We start from the raw sequence: 18,880 nt of genomic DNA on the forward strand, positions 1-18,880 counted from the left end.
GGTTTCTCCAGCAGAAGGTTGCAATCAATTGAAAATGGAAAATGTAACAAACACAGACACACGCTGTTAAGAGCTCCAGTTAAACACTCATCATGGCAGTGCTGCCCTATGACTAATGAACACAGACCCCACAAAACACTCGCCAAGTAGACCGCTACAGGGACAAAACAAAGATAAATACATTACAGTGTAAAATATATAAGCCTATATTCCATTACAGTGTTGCCATATATTTTACTGCCCCATGAGAAAACTATAAATCTCATTCCAGCTGACAGTATCGGCATTATTTTACCTTTGTCACCAAACCCATAATTCCTCTGCAATACCACTGTGGACAGGTGTCGGGCAGAGCTGTGGAAACATGTCTGAGTTTTCTTACGTCTATGTCTTCTTGTGTGAACATCTCCGGGTCCTCTCCCATCATGTTAGCCAGGTGTCGTCGGCCGGTGTTAAACTCCTCCACCTGTTTACTGATGTACTCCTCAGAGAACTTCTGCGGGGCCGCCAGGTTCTTCCGGCTCAGACACGAGGACACGCATATCTGCCTGGGGAACTGTGTGTGTGTGTGTGTGTGTGTGTGTGAGAGAGAGAGAGAGAAAAATAGAGAGGGATATGAATGCTTTGGCAATATCGTATATTGTACAGTCATGCCAACAAATGGAGTGAATGGGACTGTGAGAATAAACGACATTCATAACGGAGCATTATACAATTAATGGCCTCAGAGTATGTACAAACGTACCAGAAAACCCACTAAGTACACAGAACCCCTAACCCCACAATACCAGAACCCCTAACCCCACAATACCAAAACCCCTAACCCCACAATACCAGAACCCCTAACCCCACAATACCAGAACCCCTAACCCCACAATACCAGAACCCCTAACCCCACAATACCAGAACCCCTAACCCCACAATACCAAAACCCCTAACCCCACAATACCAAAACCCCTAACCCCACAATACCAGAACCCCTAACCCCACAATACCAGAACCTCTAACCCCACAATACCAGAACCCCTAACCCCACAATACCAGAACCTCTAACCCCACATACCAGGATCTGTATTAAGACGTTATTCAGGACCAGGTCTAGTCTGGACCAGAACTAGCATGCTCACAAGGACAACGTGCAGTCTTCGCTACTGCCAACTGGGACAAAACTGTCGGTTCTGCCAAAAAATATCAGCCCACGCGAGTATATTTACCTGTCGGCCCATCCTTGGCCCGGACATAAACGAAGAGCAGGTGTAGTTCCCACATTTGGAGAGAACGGATCTTATTACTGCGCTACTGGACGCAGCCATGTTGGATTGCAACCTCGCGCTGCGACAGGAAGGGGCGGGCCCTTTTGACGTCACGTCCTGCGTGTTGACGTATTGATATTAAATCGGTATTCTTTTATTTATCAAACAACACATTGGAAACCAAGAAGTTGTTTTAATAAGACAATTATAAATAAATCTGTAAATTATTTTATGTCTCTCAGATGCGTGTTATAATTATGATTTGAAACACCAACACAGCCCTGTTCTAAAAGATTACATATATTAGGTGTGATGACAAAATTTTCAAACAGCCACAAGCTTAAAAAGAATGACATATCTAGACAGAGCTGAAATAGACCTTTAAAATGATACCTGGTAATTGGTTGAGAATTGATAAAGTTATGATATTTATAATATCATGTAACACATTAAAATATAATACATTAATTACAATAGAAGTCGTGTGACTGAAATTCACATAATCTAATTCTAATTAATCATAATGAATAATTAATCATAATCATAATAATATAGCCGCAAGCGGCGATTGGCGGGTTCACACACCAATAGGCATTTTGGCCTCAATAGGCAAAAGGAAGCCCAAAAGGTCCTTTAGACCTAAAAGTGAAAAGAAGCTGTTTGGGTTTGGCCAGTGTGTGCTCTACAGATAGAGTGTGATGACATCTGCGTGTGTCAGAAAGGGAGACACAAAAATAGCACATCTGGCTAGGGCTGCATCTATGTGAACAGTATAGGAAGGCCTGCACTTGTCTATACATGATTGGGCCTGTATATTACTGACAGAGAGAGATTGAGGGAGCCAGAGACTATGTTTTGTTATTTCACTCCTTGTACACCTAGCACGCCTAACATGACTGCCCGTGTATTCAATGTATGAATGTAGTCTGCAAAGCCTGGCATTACATGACTGACATGACTGGCATGACTGACATAACTGGCATGACTAATGATTTGATGATTTGACTGACATGACGGATATGACTGGACTGAAATGACTGATATGACTGGACTGAAATGACTGGCATGACTGACATGACTGATGTAACTGACATGACTGGCATTTCTGATATGACTGACATCACTGGCATGACTGACATATACTATACATATACTATAGATATGCATACAAACTATACATACATTTAGGTAGAAGTGTGTGTGTGTGTGTGTGTGTGTGTGTGTGTGTGTGTGTGTGTGTGTGTGGTAGTGTATGTACTCAAACTATGACAACATATACTAATACATACATACATAAGCATACATAGAAACTATACATACATGTAGGTATAAAGGTGTGTGTGTCTGTGTGTTTGTGTGAGAGAGAGACAAAAAAGAAGCCAAATATCAGTTTGTATGAGCATGTGTTAGTCACTGAGATATGGGTGGGTATGGCTAGGGAAGTGTCATTGTGAATGCTATAGGAAGGCCTGCTTGCGCCTGTATGTGTGTGTGCCTGGTTAATAGACACAGAGAGATCTAGGTAGCCAGAGCAATGTTTACTTAGGGCACAGAGATGGGAGGGGGAATGTGGGTGAGAGTGTGAGAGAGACTGAGTGTGTGAGTTTCAGCCTGCGTGCGTGTGAGAAGGAGAAGGTGACAGAGGGACTTTACATGCATTTTTATGCATTGTATATAATACTGCACTGTAGAGCCATACGATAACCGATTTAGATGAAACTTGACAAATTTGTTCAGGATGGGATTCTGAATGGGCTTGTGCATTTTGGTCAGAATAGATAAAATATGAAAGAGCTTCAAGAATATGAATATTATATGTATCTATGCTGTCCGTTAAAAAAATATTTAGCAGGTATAAGTATCCTAAAATCCAAAATCTTTGGATTGGTTTTTGATTTCACACTCTGTAGAGTATTATAAGACTTTGTTTGACATGATAGTATGAAAATCCTAGGAGGAGTATGAAAAGTGATGATTTCAAACTAATAATAACTGTAAATAAACTGTGCATTTTTTAATAGGACATGTAATGGGAAAGTTGTTCGCACTACTGCAAGGAATCAAAAGAGTCTAATTGCATGTTCCCAAGTGGAATTATGTAGGGGATATACTTGCTTTATTTGCAATAGCGCCCCCCAGTGGCCAATCGACACCCGGCTGGATTATGTCATAGGGGGTGTGCACTTGTCCACACCCAAGAGGTTTCGTGCAGATCGACCAATGGTAAGCCTGTCAAACGCGTGCCGATCACTGATTGGCCGATTACGTCAGCCATTTTGGAAGTATGGCATGTCTGCTTTAGGACCTGGTTCCCAGAGGCCCATAGATGATGTCTGCCAAGTTTCATGTGGATCGGCCAATCTGAGTGCATGGGGCAAATTTTTGCATGTTATAGCGCCCCCTAGCAGGTGAGGTATGGCAACCTCTGCGAGCTGCCCCAGACCCTCAGAGGGAAGCTGTCTGTGAAGTGTCATCTCATTGCATGCAAGTTTTCTGCAGTTAGAGCTTCATATGCGCAAAATTTACTATTGAGTTTACACCCTCTCATTTGATTGGCTTATACTGACTAGGTAGTGATGAAATTAGCATTTTTGCTGGATAGATTTTAAAGTTCAGACTCTTCTGAACGTTTTGATACCACATATGTGCATGTATGTGAAAAATCCAGGGACAAGTTTGGGCTCAAAGATGTGTGCAATTTTGCACATTATGCAAATTAACTCGAAATCTAAGTGGGCGGAGCTAAAGGGTCCTTGAGGCTTTTTTGTTTGGTTTGAGCCAAGGAATCCATCAGAAGTGGAATTTCGTTTCTATGACCTACGGTGTAGGAGATATGGACCAAAACACAAAATGCTGCGCTATAGCGCCACCATCAGGCCAATGTGGGTGATTGTCTGGGTTTCCCTCATTGCACTTCTGGTGCAACTGTCTGCCAAGTTTGATGTTTCTGGGCCTTACGGTCTAGGCTGCAGTATGCGTTTTACAGCCTGAAAAATAATAATAATAAGAAAAACTCGAGCAATTACAATAGGGTTCCCACACTATGTGTGTGAACCCTAATAATTCGAAGTGATGTTAACTATATTACCATTTAACAACAAGTTATATCAGAAAACAATGAGATTAAACTACACAATACTGGTATCAGTACCGATTTCAAGAAAACACTGTGGGAACGAGTTAAACCGAGACGCCGCTTTTAGCCTAAAGTTGCGCTACCGTGACGTTCGATACACCAATGTCAGTCATGACTACTTATTTTCCGCGGTCTAGTAAAATACTTTCGCCTGCACGGATTTCGATTAAATTTGGTCAGTATTGAGATAAAAGCTGTATTTTTAGGTCCACATATATTTCGATGGTGTCCGGAGCGTTGATGAAGAAAACAGACCGCTTGAAAACAACAAAGTATCTTCTCGCTGGTCTCCCGACCTGAAATCGCCTCAGAGTTGACTATAAATAGTGCCTGATGACTGGCTGGGTTGTGCTTGACGAAGTCACTGTAGTATTCAGGAAAAAACATACACCTGCTAGGCGGTGAGGAGTGATGTTTTATGACACCTTTACAAAAGTACAACGTAGTTTGGAACACATTACTGAGCCAGAAGTTTTCGCATCGAACGTTGGTTCGTCAGCATACCTAGTATACATGGGCCTAAATGACGTTCCTCAGGCATACAGACACAAACATTTTTTTGCAGTTTAAATTTAATCAAAAGTTGAATACAAACAACGTAAAGCTTTTTGGCTAAAATATGTTTTATACTTTCTAATGTTATTACGATTGAGCAACATTGCTTCACAAGAGAAACGAGGGAATGATATTCAGCGATTATGAATTTTGGCACTGAACATTTACCGCTTTGGCGTGATTCGACCTTTTCCTCCCCTACTTCAAACTCAGCGCACTCTCCTCTTCCCTCGCCATACGGGCTGTGAGTCATAACGACCCCAATATAAACTACATTACCCAGAGGGCTTTCGCAACTGTTTCCGTTCTCTCTACGTTGCATTGCGCATGCGCGTTGGCGGGTCTCCCCTCTAAATAGATGAACCTCTCCATTAATCCCTACCGTGCTAACACGGAGCACGACTTTTACGAGGCATGGTGGTATTTAAACAAAAACACCAAAACGAACGAAGAACTAAAATCATATAAAAGACAACGCGGGAAAGAACAGAGTAAACTCAAAATGATTATTTATAACAAAATTAAAGGACAGCCAACACAAGCAAACAACTAAAATGAGGATTACTAGCATAGGCCTAAATTAACCAGCAATACCAGATAGACACAACATAGACCATGTTACACACAACCCGAAAGATACAGACAACCAAAACTATAAAACACGAGTAAACATACACTAAACTACTAACACGCAGGACAATGGGAACTGTGAAATACCAGACTCAAACTTTATAGAATAAACCACCATGCGACATTGACCTACAAACGTATGTTGGAAAAACAAGGAACCAAGTACAAAACTAAACGAACCAGGAAACGAGAAATAGCTGAAACCCATAAACAGGGAAGCGAACGGAAAACATAGGCTCTGTTCGAAATAGACTACTACATACTGGATACTGCATACTGGTCCTCGTAGTAGTATGCAGTACAGTTTCCAGTATGCGACAAAAGCAAAGCACACTACGGGGTCACGTGAACGTAGCGTTGCATGATGGGATGCAGTACACCACGAAGATAGCTCTGTTCGCGTACTGGAATATTTTGCGGAAGTAGTAGGTCATCCGGGTATGTTTCGCGTACTGGAAATTTTCATTTTGGTCACATACTGCATACGGCATACTGATTTGGGGCTCGATCAGTACGCCAGTAGTATGTAGTATGCTATTTCGAACACAGCCATAGAAATGAAAACAAAGGCGGGACTAGAAGGAAACAGACGTTTGATTGTCAGGTGGGGGGAGGAGCCAAGTATGACCACGCTAAATAATTTTGTAAGTCTAGTTCCAATAGTGTGCAAAGAGAACCTGTCTAACGGGTTAAAGGAACATTTCAAACCGTTGTGGTTGAACTCTCATGCATCCACCATTCCCCTCTCTCATTCTCACTGTCCCATCTCCCTCTCTGGTGTCTGCTTAGTTTATGATTATTAACCATGTCCAGTAGCAGCACAGCTATCGGGTGGAGGTGCCACAAGGCTCCAGAGGCCGTCCGTTACAGATCAGTGGTCTTCACTCTGGTCGCGGTGATGGAGTGGGTGTTGGTGTTGGGGAGTATCCATCAACGTGAAGGGCCCCGCTGGCGGCTAGCTCGTGCCAGCCCGCGCTCCACGGTCGTCAGCGTCATGATGGACTGTGTTTGCTCTCAGACTTCAGCCACAAGCACGCTGCAGCTCGCTAAGAAAAATTGACTCGACCTCTGGTCTCTAATTCACTGTGTCGGGGGTCTACGCATAAATCATATGTGCACCTCAGTTCATACTGAGCTAACGGACTGGTGCTTTGTGTTTTGTTTGTATTTTGTAACTTGAGAGATGTCTCACCCAGTCCTTTGAGTAAACTGGAAACGTAATCTTATGTCTCAGAACATAACAGAAGCTTCTGAGTTTTTGGGTTTGTAGTATCGTGAGGACAGTTCAGTGCTGCAGTGTTTCTTCACATCAGAGACACGTGGATGTAAATTCAGAAACTGACAATCCACTTGACAAAGTGAGTGGTGTGCTTGTAATAATCACTGCAGTGAGAACTGTATTTGTCGACTACTGAAACTGCCGGTGATGCCCAATTTGTTGTATTTGATCACAGTTCTCCACCAATTTGAGTTTAGAATTAAAGACTTAGGACTGCGGCAGTCTCTTGTGAAGATGGGTTTGTTGTCTTCTGGAAGGATTAATAGGTGTTCTCCTTCTTTCAAGGAATTTTCTAGAAAAAAGAGGGTTCCGTCCAGAAAGGGAACCATTAATCCCTAAAAGGCAATAGAAGCGTGTCTATTCTGAGTGGAGGGGAACGCCAGACACCCACAGAACTGTGTGAGGAACATCTGAACATAAAAAAGAAAGACAAAGAGATGGAGGGAGAGAGAGATTGAGGAGAGAGATGAAGGGAGAGAGATATATATGGAGGGAGAGAAAGACAGATGGAGATAGAGATGGAGGGAGGGGGACAGAGAGAGAGAGAGAGAGACCTTAAGCTGAGCCTCTGAGTCTTTAGTGGTTGAGGTTCAGGGTTACTAGAATCATAATTTCCACAGTGCTTTACAGTGATTTCCTAATATCCTTACCGGCTTGTGGTGGGATAAGCGTGTCTCACCGTGCTTGGCCGCCTCGCCTTAAAGCTGTTCTGCTGCTTAGCGCAGCCGCTGCTCCGTTACGGCCTACAACATCAGCAGCACAAGGCAGTGTGCTCAAAGCTCAGTCTCCAGCAGCAGAAGATCCTCTCGCCCCTTTCAAACCCGTTCACTCAGCATTCAGAAACCAGTTATCTGGAGCTCGGTGGATGTAGAATCTACTATGATAGAAAGACCTAATTGCTCAACTGATTGAGAGTAGTGGAGTTATGTCCATGCTTGGGGCTGTGAGCAGATGTGATCAGTTTAGTCAGTCACCTGTTTCTCACCTGTTTCTCACCTGTTTCTCACCTGTCTCTCAAGATCCGTTATGTTACTGTAAATGAGAACCATATCCAGAGGATGAAAGACATGATTCATCACAGTCCTGGAGAGATATTGGGCCTAGCAGGCCTAACACACCCCACCCAACACACCCTACCCAACACACCCAGCACACCCCACCCAACACACCCAGCACACCCCACCCAACACACCCCACCCAACACGCCCCACCCAACACACCCCACCCAAACGCCCCACCCAACACACCCCACCCAACACGCCCCACCCAACACGCCCCACCCAACAGGCCCCACCCAACACGCCCCACCCAACACGCCCCACCCAACACGCCCCACCCAACACACCCCACCCAACACGCCCCACCCAACACGCCCCACCCAACACACCCCACCCAACACGCCCCACCCAACAGGCCCCACCCAACACGCCCCACCCAACACGCCCCACCCAACACGCCCCACCCAACACACCCCACCCAACACGCCCCACCCAACACGCCCCACCCAACACGCCCCACCCAACACGCCCCACCCAACACACCCAGCACACCCCACCCAACACACCCAGCACACCCCACCCAACACACCCCACCCAACACGCCCCACCCAACACACCCCACCCAAACGCCCCACCCAACACACCCCACCCAACACGCCCCACCCAACACGCCCCACCCAACAGGCCCCACCCAACACGCCCCACCCAACACGCCCCACCCAACACGCCCCACCCAACACACCCCACCCAACACGCCCCACCCAACACGCCCCACCCAACACGCCCCACCCAACAGGCCCCACCCAACACGCCCCACCCAACACGCCCCACCCAACACGCCCCACCCAACACGCCCCACCCAACACGCCCCACCCAACACGCCCCACCCAACACGCCCCACCCAACACGCCCCACCCAACACACCCCACCCAACACGCCCCACCCAACACGCCCCACCCAACACGCCCCACCCAACACACCCCACCCAACACGCCCCACCCAACACACCCCACCCAACACGCCCCACCCAACACACCCCACCCAACACGCCCCACCCAACACGCCCCACCCAACACACCCCACCCAACACGCCCCACCCAACACGCCCCACCCAACACGCCCCACCCAACACACCCAGCACACCCCACCCAACACACCCAGCACACCCCACCCAACACACCCCACCCAACACGCCCCACCCAACACACCCCACCCAAACGCCCCACCCAACACACCCCACCCAACACGCCCCACCCAACACGCCCCACCCAACAGGCCCCACCCAACACGCCCCACCCAACACGCCCCACCCAACACGCCCCACCCAACACACCCCACCCAACACGCCCCACCCAACACGCCCCACCCAACACACCCCACCCAACACGCCCCACCCAACAGGCCCCACCCAACACGCCCCACCCAACACGCCCCACCCAACACGCCCCACCCAACACACCCCACCCAACACGCCCCACCCAACACGCCCCACCCAACACGCCCCACCCAACACGCCCCACCCAACACGCCCCACCCAACAGGCCCCACCCAACACGCCCCACCCAACACACCCCACCCAACACGCCCCACCCAACACGCCCCACCCAACACGCCCCACCCAACACGCCCCACCCAACACACCCCACCCAACACGCCCCACCCAACACGCCCCACCCAACACGCCCCACCCAACACGCCCCACCCAACACACCCCACCCAACACGCCCCACCCAACACGCCCCACCCAACACGCCCCACCCAACACACCCAGCACACCCCACCCAACACACCCAGCACACCCCACCCAACACACCCCACCCAACACGCCCCACCCAACACACCCCCACCCAAACGCCCCACCCAACACACCCCACCCAACACGCCCCACCCAACACGCCCCACCCAACAGGCCCCACCCAACACGCCCCACCCAACACGCCCCACCCAACACGCCCCACCCAACACACCCCACCCAACACGCCCCACCCAACACGCCCCACCCAACACACCCCACCCAACACGCCCCACCCAACAGGCCCCACCCAACACGCCCCACCCAACACGCCCCACCCAACACGCCCCACCCAACACACCCCACCCAACACGCCCCACCCAACACGCCCCACCCAACACGCCCCACCCAACACGCCCCACCCAACACGCCCCACCCAACAGGCCCCACCCAACACGCCCCACCCAACACACCCCACCCAACACGCCCCACCCAACACGCCCCACCCAACACGCCCCACCCAACACGCCCCACCCAACACGCCCCACCCAACACACCCCACCCAACACACCCCACCCAACACACCCCACCCAACACGCCCCACCCAACACGCCCGGGCAGCTGGACCGCTGGGAGAAAAACAAAAGATTTCCCTTTTGTCCCCTTAATGCAGTTGTGATTGTGTGTGGATGGATATGTGAGTGTGTGTGTGTGTGTGTGTGTGTGTGTGTGTGTGTGTGTGTGTGTGTGTGTGTGTGTGTGTGTGTGTGTGTCTGTGTGTGTCTGTGTGTGTGTGTGTCTGTGTGTGTGTGTGAGTGTGTGTGTGTGTGTGTGTGTGAGTGTGTGAGTGTGTGTGTGTGTGTGTGTGTGTGTGTGTGTGTGTGTGTGAGTGTGTGTGTGTGTGTGTGTGTGTGTGTGTGTGTGTCTGTGTGTGTCTGTGTGTGTGTGTGTCTGTGTGTGTGTGTGAGTGTGTGTGTGTGTGTGTGTGTGTGTGTGTGTGTGTGTGTGTGTGTGTGTGTGTGTGTGAGTGTGTGAGTGTGGATGGATATGTGAGTGTGTGAGTGTGTGTGTGTGTGAGTGTGTGTGTGTGTGTGTGTGTGTGTGTGTGAGTGTGTGTGTGTGTGAGTGTGTGTGTGTGTGTGAGTGTGTGAGTGTGGATGGATATGTGAGTGTGTGAGTGTGTGTGTGTGTGAGTGTGTGTGTGTGTGTGTGTGTGTGTGTGTGTCTGTGTGTGTGTGTGTCTGTGTGTGTGTGTGGGTGCCAGTGAGCTGTTCCTGCCCCTGGGCTGTGCACCCCCCCCCCACCCCCCCCCAAAAAAAAAAAACACTCCTGTCTGTCTGAAGCAGCACATATGCTTAAGCCTGCAATGATTGGCTTCTTATCTTCAGGCAGTACTGGGGAGGGAGGGTGTGATTGGAAAAAGCAGCCGGGGGACACGTTGTGGGACCACATGGGGTCCGTGACTGAGCACAGCGCCACCCAGAGATCTGGTGGAGCGCGGTAATTCACGGAGAACTGGGAGACGTCCTCTAAAAACACACACAAACCCTGTAGAACCTGTAAGCCCCAAAATGCAGTGGAGTCAAACAAAAGATCTTCAGTGTATCTGCAGATACAGAGGCACGACCCAGGAAGAATATGCTTGAGTAATGACACGACCCAGGAAGAATATGTTTTGGGTAATTTACATTTCCTGTTATTTGTTTGTTCATTGAATGTTATGGCAGATTCTTAAAGTGAACAGTGGCTTTTATATACAAGGTCTGGCTATAAGCATATACAGGATGTTATGGGACTTTGTAGGATGTCACGGGACCATAACAAGTGTGTCTTGCAGGACCAGGGCTCTGCATCCCCCACCCGTCCATGTGTGTTGTTGTAGAAACACTCGCCATGGTTATATCCTGCAGATGATCTGGGCACGGTGCTTCGAGCATCCTTTAATTGATAGCAAAAGCAGGAGGAGGGGAGGGGTTGGGGAGAGGGGAGGGGTTAGGAGGAGGGTGGGGGACTGGGAAGAGAGGGGAGGGGCTTGTCCGCGAGCCAGTACCTGCTGGAATCAGGCTTCATCAATATCAGACTAATTACAAAGCAATTCTGGCAGCGCGTGAAACAAACTGGCCGGTGTGTCTGATTGGTCGACAGCCACGGCCATCCACAGATATTAGAGCGTCTGATTGGTCGACAGTCACGGCCATCCACAGATATTAGAGCGTTTAGCGATGGGCTCCGTGATTGGGGTGGGGCGCAGTGATCTCAACACTCCCTTGATAAGGAAAACTAGAGGTTTAAATCAGTCCAGTCTGCGTTCAGCTCTGCTACTGTGAGCTCTGGAGGCTCGTATGCTCACGAAGGCACGCAGACCTCTTCACTGCTCCGTGCTTATCTCTTTACATCTTTCGTTCTTTCTTTGTTTGTCCTGGGTTTCTTTATTTCACTCTCACAGTGATTGTTAGTGTCCCCCCTTGTTTCAGGCTAATCTCAACATCCGTTACATTTGATTATGGACGCATATATCTAACAGACCTGTCAGGAGTTTCCCTCAGATGAAACCGTTTTTCAGACCCCAGAACCCCCGCACACCCACCGCTCCACTCACCACCGGGGCGGCTGGATTGTATTTCAGACAAGCTGAGGTTTCCTTACATATTTGCCAAGGATAAAAAGCCCAGTGTCCTTTCCCTGGTTCCTCCTGCTCCTGGGTCTGATGATCTTTCCCCAGGTGAGTATCTCAGGCAAGCACAGCAGGGAGGAAGGAAGCCATTACCGCGTTGTGCAGCGACGGGGTGTGTGTGTGTGTGTGTGGGGGGGGGGTGGCACAACGCAGCTGCCGTCCGCATGGGAGGAAGATGTCCAAGACGTCCAGACAGGACGGCAGTAACCCTACACTCGGGAAAGGGCCGAGAGTGACTCAAGAAAAACTTCCTAACGTCTCATCCCCACAGCACGGGCCTCTAATGGGCCGGCCTCTAATGGGCCGGGTCTTGGAGCGGAGTCCCTGGGCTCTCTCCATCCCCGCCTCCAATACCCTCCCGGGCCCGAAAGCGCTTACATTTGACGTTCTCATGTTTTGCTCTCGGAGGATAATTGGCTCCTGATGTTACTACAGAGAAAAAAAATTACAACATTTCAATGAAACCGTTGCATTAATGGTCCAGAGACTCCAAGCAGCTGTCCAAGAAAAGCCTCCGTGTAATTATAAACACTTCCGACAGCAAAGCAGCTCTGATGATGAGGATGAAGAGGATGAGGAAGAGGAGGGGGATATCAGTAAAGGAATCACTGAGAGCAACGAGCAGACCAGTCAGGCGTGAAGAGTGGCCCCAGAACAAGGCCAAAGCAGTAAGGGTCTGCGTGCCCCCCCCCAGGCTGACAGGCAGACAGGACAGCTACTGCTATGCCCTGCAACATCTGCGGGGTAATTCAGGGCCTCCGTGTGCTTCAAAAGGTTAAACCACTAAAATCTAATATTTGCCCCGAGGGGGTCATGGCACTACAATTACTAGGTCCAGTTGGCCAAGCTAATCAGCCTCAAGGAGTATTTGGGGGGGGGGGGGGGGGGTGACCCCCATTTTGTGTCGCCCTCTGTTTACATATTAAACTCCAGCCCGTGCTGTTGGACGCGCTGCTCTGCGGGACCAAGCCGGGACTCCAGGACCAGCGCCACACCTCACAGGACCTCCCGTTAATCAGTAGTTTTGTTGTCAGCCTGGAAGGTCTGGTGGTTCCTTACACACCTGATGCTGGTTCAGATAAGACAGCCACCAGCAGGGGGCGTGGCCAGGTTACCTAGGAGATGGGGACTGGTGTTGTTTTTTATTGTTGTTTGGCTTTGTCCTTTTGTGACAGTGTGTATACACTTGAAAACAACTATAACACGGTGTAGCGTTGTAGCTGGGATCGTCCCTCTCATATCCCTTTGACTGAGAATCAAACATGGGATTAGGATACAATGAGTTATGATCGTCTGGTCTCCGCCCCTTTTTAATACATCTTGGGGAAGAATTACGCTAATTAAATATGTGCCTGTATGAGAAAAAAGATAATTACGTCCTTTGTGTATTGCACAAATTAATTACTATTATTTTGGAGAATAAAGCCTTTAATGACTTGGGAGCATGTGCATATGTTGTGTGAGCGAGCTTTCTGGCAAAGTTTTTGTGTTATTTGGTGGGTATAAGAGGCCAGCGATGTGTGTGAATTTTTTTGGGTTCATTGCTGTTTTATGGGTGTGAGGCAGAGATAGTTGATCCAGGGCCTGACTGCGAAACAGCCGTCTGGAGCTACTGGGAGTCTGGGCTTCCAGTGAGTCTGGGTCTACTGGGAGTCTGTGTCTACCATGAGTCTGGGTCTACTGTGAGTCTGGGTCTACTGGGAGTCTGGGTCTACTGTGAGTCTGGGTCTACTGTGAGTCTGGGTGTATCATGAGTGGGTCTACTGTGAGTCTGGGTGTATCATGAGTGGGTCTACCTCAGCTTGTGTGGGTGGAACGGCCCAGGTGTGAGAAACCCTCCCCACAGCGAGATGCCCTGACCCTGATGCAGTAGGGGCCGCACTGCCACACCCGACCCAACCTGCGTGGGTGAAACCCGACTGAGCCTGGTCCTGACGACAGAAGAGGGTGTTGACACTCACATTCTCAACCTGATGGTGAACCCAATGAACTTGTGGAGCTCGTCTGTCGGTGAATGTGTTCTAGCAGTGGAACTCCTATTTACAAACACTCGGCCACAGTTCGGAAACCCAAGCCAGTCTGCTGTAGTCTATCCACTGGCTTTAGGCATTAATGCCTAATCTGAAATACCTGTGCCCAATTATTAGTGATCTATTAAACTCTTGCCTCCTGAAAAGAGTTACACAACAACCTTCAGTGCAGAACAAAGCTCTCCACGCCACATCCTTGCTTGGTTAATTAGAAACTCACCCCTGTAGATACCTTCTTCCTACACACACACACACTCACACTCGCTCGGCCTCTGAGTATACAGTATATCTGTCAGCCATCTTGTCTTGAACATATTGCTTAATCCATGTATGTAGCAGCAAGCACATGTGTGTTTGAACAACAGGACGAACTCCACTGTCGGCTCAGCATGGGACTGCCGGCCGTGTGTGTGTGTGTGTGTGTGTGTGTGTGTGTGTGTGTGTGTGTGTGTGTGTGTGTGTGTGTGTGTGTGTGTGTGTGTGTGTGTGTGTGTGTTGGGGTTCTCCTCTGCTTTAAGCACTATTGACAGATCCATCTGGGAAGGTGAAGCATCATTCCCCCTACACCGCTGCTCCCAGCCGCCATCACTCTAACCTGCTGTCACCTCGGCAACGCTGACCTCCCCTGGCAGGGAGCCGCCACACGCCAGCGCCCTCCAGAGGACGGGGCCGCCTGGGGGTCTGGATTTGACCTCAGCTGCTTCTATCAGGGCAGCGAAGTGCTCAGCTGGGCCAAGAGGAGCAGAGTTCTGGTGGGTTCTGGTTCAGCAGGCCCGTGTGATGGAGACCGACCACCAGGTGCGACAGACGGACAGTGACCCGCCCACACTGGTCTCTGTCAGCTTTCGTCTTGTTTTGAGTGTTTACATGAGCGTCCAGACGTGCTAAATCTGACTCCATTTTCGTCTGTCGCCACAGGTAGGGGAGCGAAGCTTCAGTTTACAGGAAAAGCGGCCTCACCTGTTTCTGGCAGGAAAGAAACGGATAAATGACCATTGACGTCTGTTAAATACATTAGAACTCATCATAATTCTACTCATATGCCACGTGTAAGAATGAGGGAATAAAGGTTCAAGTTTATACAGCGCTGTACCACGCAAAACGTTAGAAAAATATGAAACAAATATATAAACGTTACAAAATAGTTCTTATTCGGTGGCCATACGTTAGTGAACTCGCAAACCGAAACAAAACGAAGAACGACATCAAACACGTTTTACCGCAACTGTAAAAACTACAGCGCGCTTAATGTGTAACCCACATTCTCCAGTTACAGCTTCGCCAAACCCCAAACCTTTGCTACCTTTTTCATTTCTTTCATTTTTCTAAGACAAAAACATTCGCCCAACAATAATATAGGTGTGTAGCGATTACTGATAATGGTGTTGAAATTATGAGCAGTAATAATAACATTAAGTTTTTACAACGAAGTACTCCGTTTTCAAACAATCATCGAATAACAGTGAAACTTTTCAGTTTATGTGATTAATGTGTGTGCATGCAGTTGTGGTATTGCCTACAAATGCTCTAGACTTCATAAGATCAAATGTGACTTCCAGTGACTTCCACCATCTAAAAAAACGCATGAATTTAGAATCGCTTCTGACCAAAGACATACAGACTCACAGCAGGTGGCGCTGTTGAGCCATGGAAATATATGACTGCAATGAACAGCAGAAAACTCTTCCTTCAAAAGACCCACAAGAGATGCAGTACAAATTACGAATGCAAACCGTAGTACCTTACACTGTTTAACGCTTTTAATTTAGGTTACACATTACGCTTAACAAAAACACCACAAACAGCAAAAAAAAAACACCGATACGAAGTAAACATTTGCAGTATCTTTACGCAGCCTGCCGTGTTCTTACCGTCGCGTGTAACTGTTTTGCTGTAGCCTAACATTTATCTTTATCTGATATTGTCATAATTTCATTTATGTTCTTGATCTCTGAGATTGTTTTAGAAAAGCAATACAACAAATACAACAGTTTATCATTGTTATTACAATTGTTGTAGTACTACTAGGTCTATATTACTAGTAGTTATACAGATAGTAATAGTACAATAATTATACCTTAACAATAACCATTACTGTGTTGTATAAATAACCGTGATTGTTACTGAACCTTCTTCTCGTGGGCCCCGAGGAGAAAGCAGCCACATCGTAGTTCACTATTTACGGATGACGCTTGTAAATGTAAATGTTTAGAGACTATGGGCCCTTCAGGTTGTTCGGATTTAACGGCAGTGAGTGTGGCCTAGCATGCGCGCGTGCATGTCAATGATTACACGCGCCCACACGGTACAACCGGGCCGGTGCAACCGTGCATTAAAAACCAGGCTGAAAAAGTTGGCCTGAGCTGATTATATCCTCAGAAACAGTGGACGGCTGCATAAACACTTTTTGGTGAGAACACTGCATGTGGTTCTTGTTCTTAGGTGCGATTTTGTGAAACATTGTGAAATGCTCTGTTCGGCGTTACACACGATCACTTTTGATCGTAAACTATACTCTAAACGGGAAGGAGAAAACCAGGAGACGTTTACTGGAGCCGTCGCATTCTGAAGTGTTCCTAAAATGTTTTTAGGCTACACACTGCGTTTGGCACGGTGTCCAATAACACTATAAATAGACCCGGAGCTTATCTTCACCAATTAAATTATCCTCGAGCGCAGTTCACGGGCTAGTCCCCTTACCTGTCCGTCTGCCTGTCGCTTTCTTGAACCTCCGAGGCTTGATCGTCCTATTCTATAGAAAGGAAACCTAGCGCGCACGTCACCCTGCATACATATTTTATTAGCCGCTATTCTTGAGCACGAGACCGTCGGAGGGCACGCGGCAGACAGACCTAGGAATAGGTGGCTCGCGCGCTGCGCACGGGAGGGGGGGGGGGGGTATATGATCCGAAGCGTGCAATTTCACCCTCTCTCCATGTTGTCTTGTGTCAGAAAGAGGATTTGGAATGAGATGTTGGCATCAGTGTTAATAGCGCTGGATTATATCCTCAGCGGTCTAGAGCTGCGCGTCTAAGCGCGAGGCACGACGCACGTCTAGCGCGAGGCACAGGCCCGAGCTTGTATTGTTGTTGTTTGTCTTGTTGTTGTTGTTGAGTAGCCACACAGTATGGCACAGACAGTCGCACTCGGCGCGCGAGAGCTCATTAGACACCACGAGAGACCTGAGTGACAGCGCAGTCTGCAGAACACTCCATCTAAATACCCGGGACCTCGCCGAGCTCCTCACGCTGATTATAACGGCGAGGACGGCGACAGTGTCCCACTGCACCGACGAGAGCAACAACGTGGTTAAAACATAATAAAATAAACAGGGCCATGTTACTTGTCCTCTGGTAAATCTGTGCGCAGACTACGCTACTTTTCGAGGCCGCAATAAATGCACTTTTGGCCAGGATGTGATGTTGGTCGAAAGTACTTAGACGCGTATTTATTTGATTTTTTTATTTATTGAGAGCCATTGACCTGTGAGCACACGTGACACCCGAGGGACCCACTAATATATCAGTTTCTGAGCGGACAACAACATCTTTGCCCGGTAAAAACAGTGATTATAAAGTGCCCAAACGCGGTTGACTGTGAGTGGCCACCCTGAAAGCGCCGTTTACCTGCTGCAGGTGTTCTGCGCTCCTGATGACGCGGCGAGCGCGCGTACAGGCCGCGCGCTACAGCAGTGATGTCACAGATTAGTCTTCTTGTTGTTGTTATTATTATTGTTGTTGTTCTTATTATTTTTAATATGTTTTATTTCGCTGTTATTCTAATGATATATCGAACGTTTATGGCGATATGATTTATGGTGTTGATGTATTTGCTGTTGTTTTACGTGTTTGAGGAAGACTACATTAGTTTACGTGTTTGAGGAAGACTACATTAGTTTACGTGTTTGAGGAAGACTACATTAGTTTATGTCACTGCCCCCCTTCAGCTGTCCAAAAGCACGAAACGTTGCTGGTACATTGGCAGTTTACGGTGGTGTATGTTCAGTTACGATAGTTAGTACTGAAACATACAGTAAAGAGCAAAACTAAAATATACTCTTTATATTTTTACACCGTTTTAAATAAAGCATTCTGTACCAAATTGATATTTGTATGTTTTTCGTCGCGTCAGAGTTTTTTTTATTAACTTTTGTCATGCCACTGATAAATATTTAGAAATGCAGTTAGGTGCTTTGTGAAACTTATATGTATGAGTACATCATCGCACAGAAATATGAGGACATCAGTGTCTATGCAACTATATTCAAGAGATTTACTGTAAAGTACAGGCTCGAATTGTCATCACGGTTCTCCGCCTGATCCTTCAGAGTTTTAGAAAAGCTCCGTCCAGAACATCTCATCGCAATAACAACATAATAAATATTGTCGGGTGATTTTTTAAATTAAAAGTTAAATATGCTACATGTATCGGCTTTTCGGCTTTCCTCTTAAGTGTAAAACAGCACCGATGTTGTTTATCGGGTCCACCGTGTGATTTTTATTTCTTAATTCGATACACTTACTGACAAAAAACAATGTGAATACACACACACACACACACACACACACACACACACACACACACACACACACA

At 48.0% G+C, this 18,880-nt stretch overlaps 1 protein-coding gene across 1 annotated transcript in view; it reads right to left on the minus strand.

The window, feature by feature from the left end:
• mrps9 (mitochondrial ribosomal protein S9) overlaps window positions 1–5,200 on the minus strand; it is a 16,080-nt gene extending 10,880 nt beyond the window's left edge. The window contains exons 1-3 of the mRNA XM_076995377.1: window positions 5,113–5,200; window positions 1,215–1,370; window positions 383–556 (exon numbers count right to left, since the gene is read on the minus strand). Coding sequence (XP_076851492.1) covers window positions 383–556; window positions 1,215–1,313 — 273 coding nt within the window. The 5' untranslated portion in view covers window positions 1,314–1,370; window positions 5,113–5,200. The remainder of the gene's footprint in view (window positions 1–382; window positions 557–1,214; window positions 1,371–5,112) is intronic.
• Window positions 5,201–18,880: the final 13,680 nt, after the last annotated feature.

This window comes from Brachyhypopomus gauderio, unplaced genomic scaffold (genome assembly GCF_052324685.1).
Source record: "Brachyhypopomus gauderio isolate BG-103 unplaced genomic scaffold, BGAUD_0.2 sc201, whole genome shotgun sequence".
Classification (NCBI taxonomy): domain Eukaryota; kingdom Metazoa; phylum Chordata; class Actinopteri; order Gymnotiformes; family Hypopomidae; genus Brachyhypopomus; species Brachyhypopomus gauderio.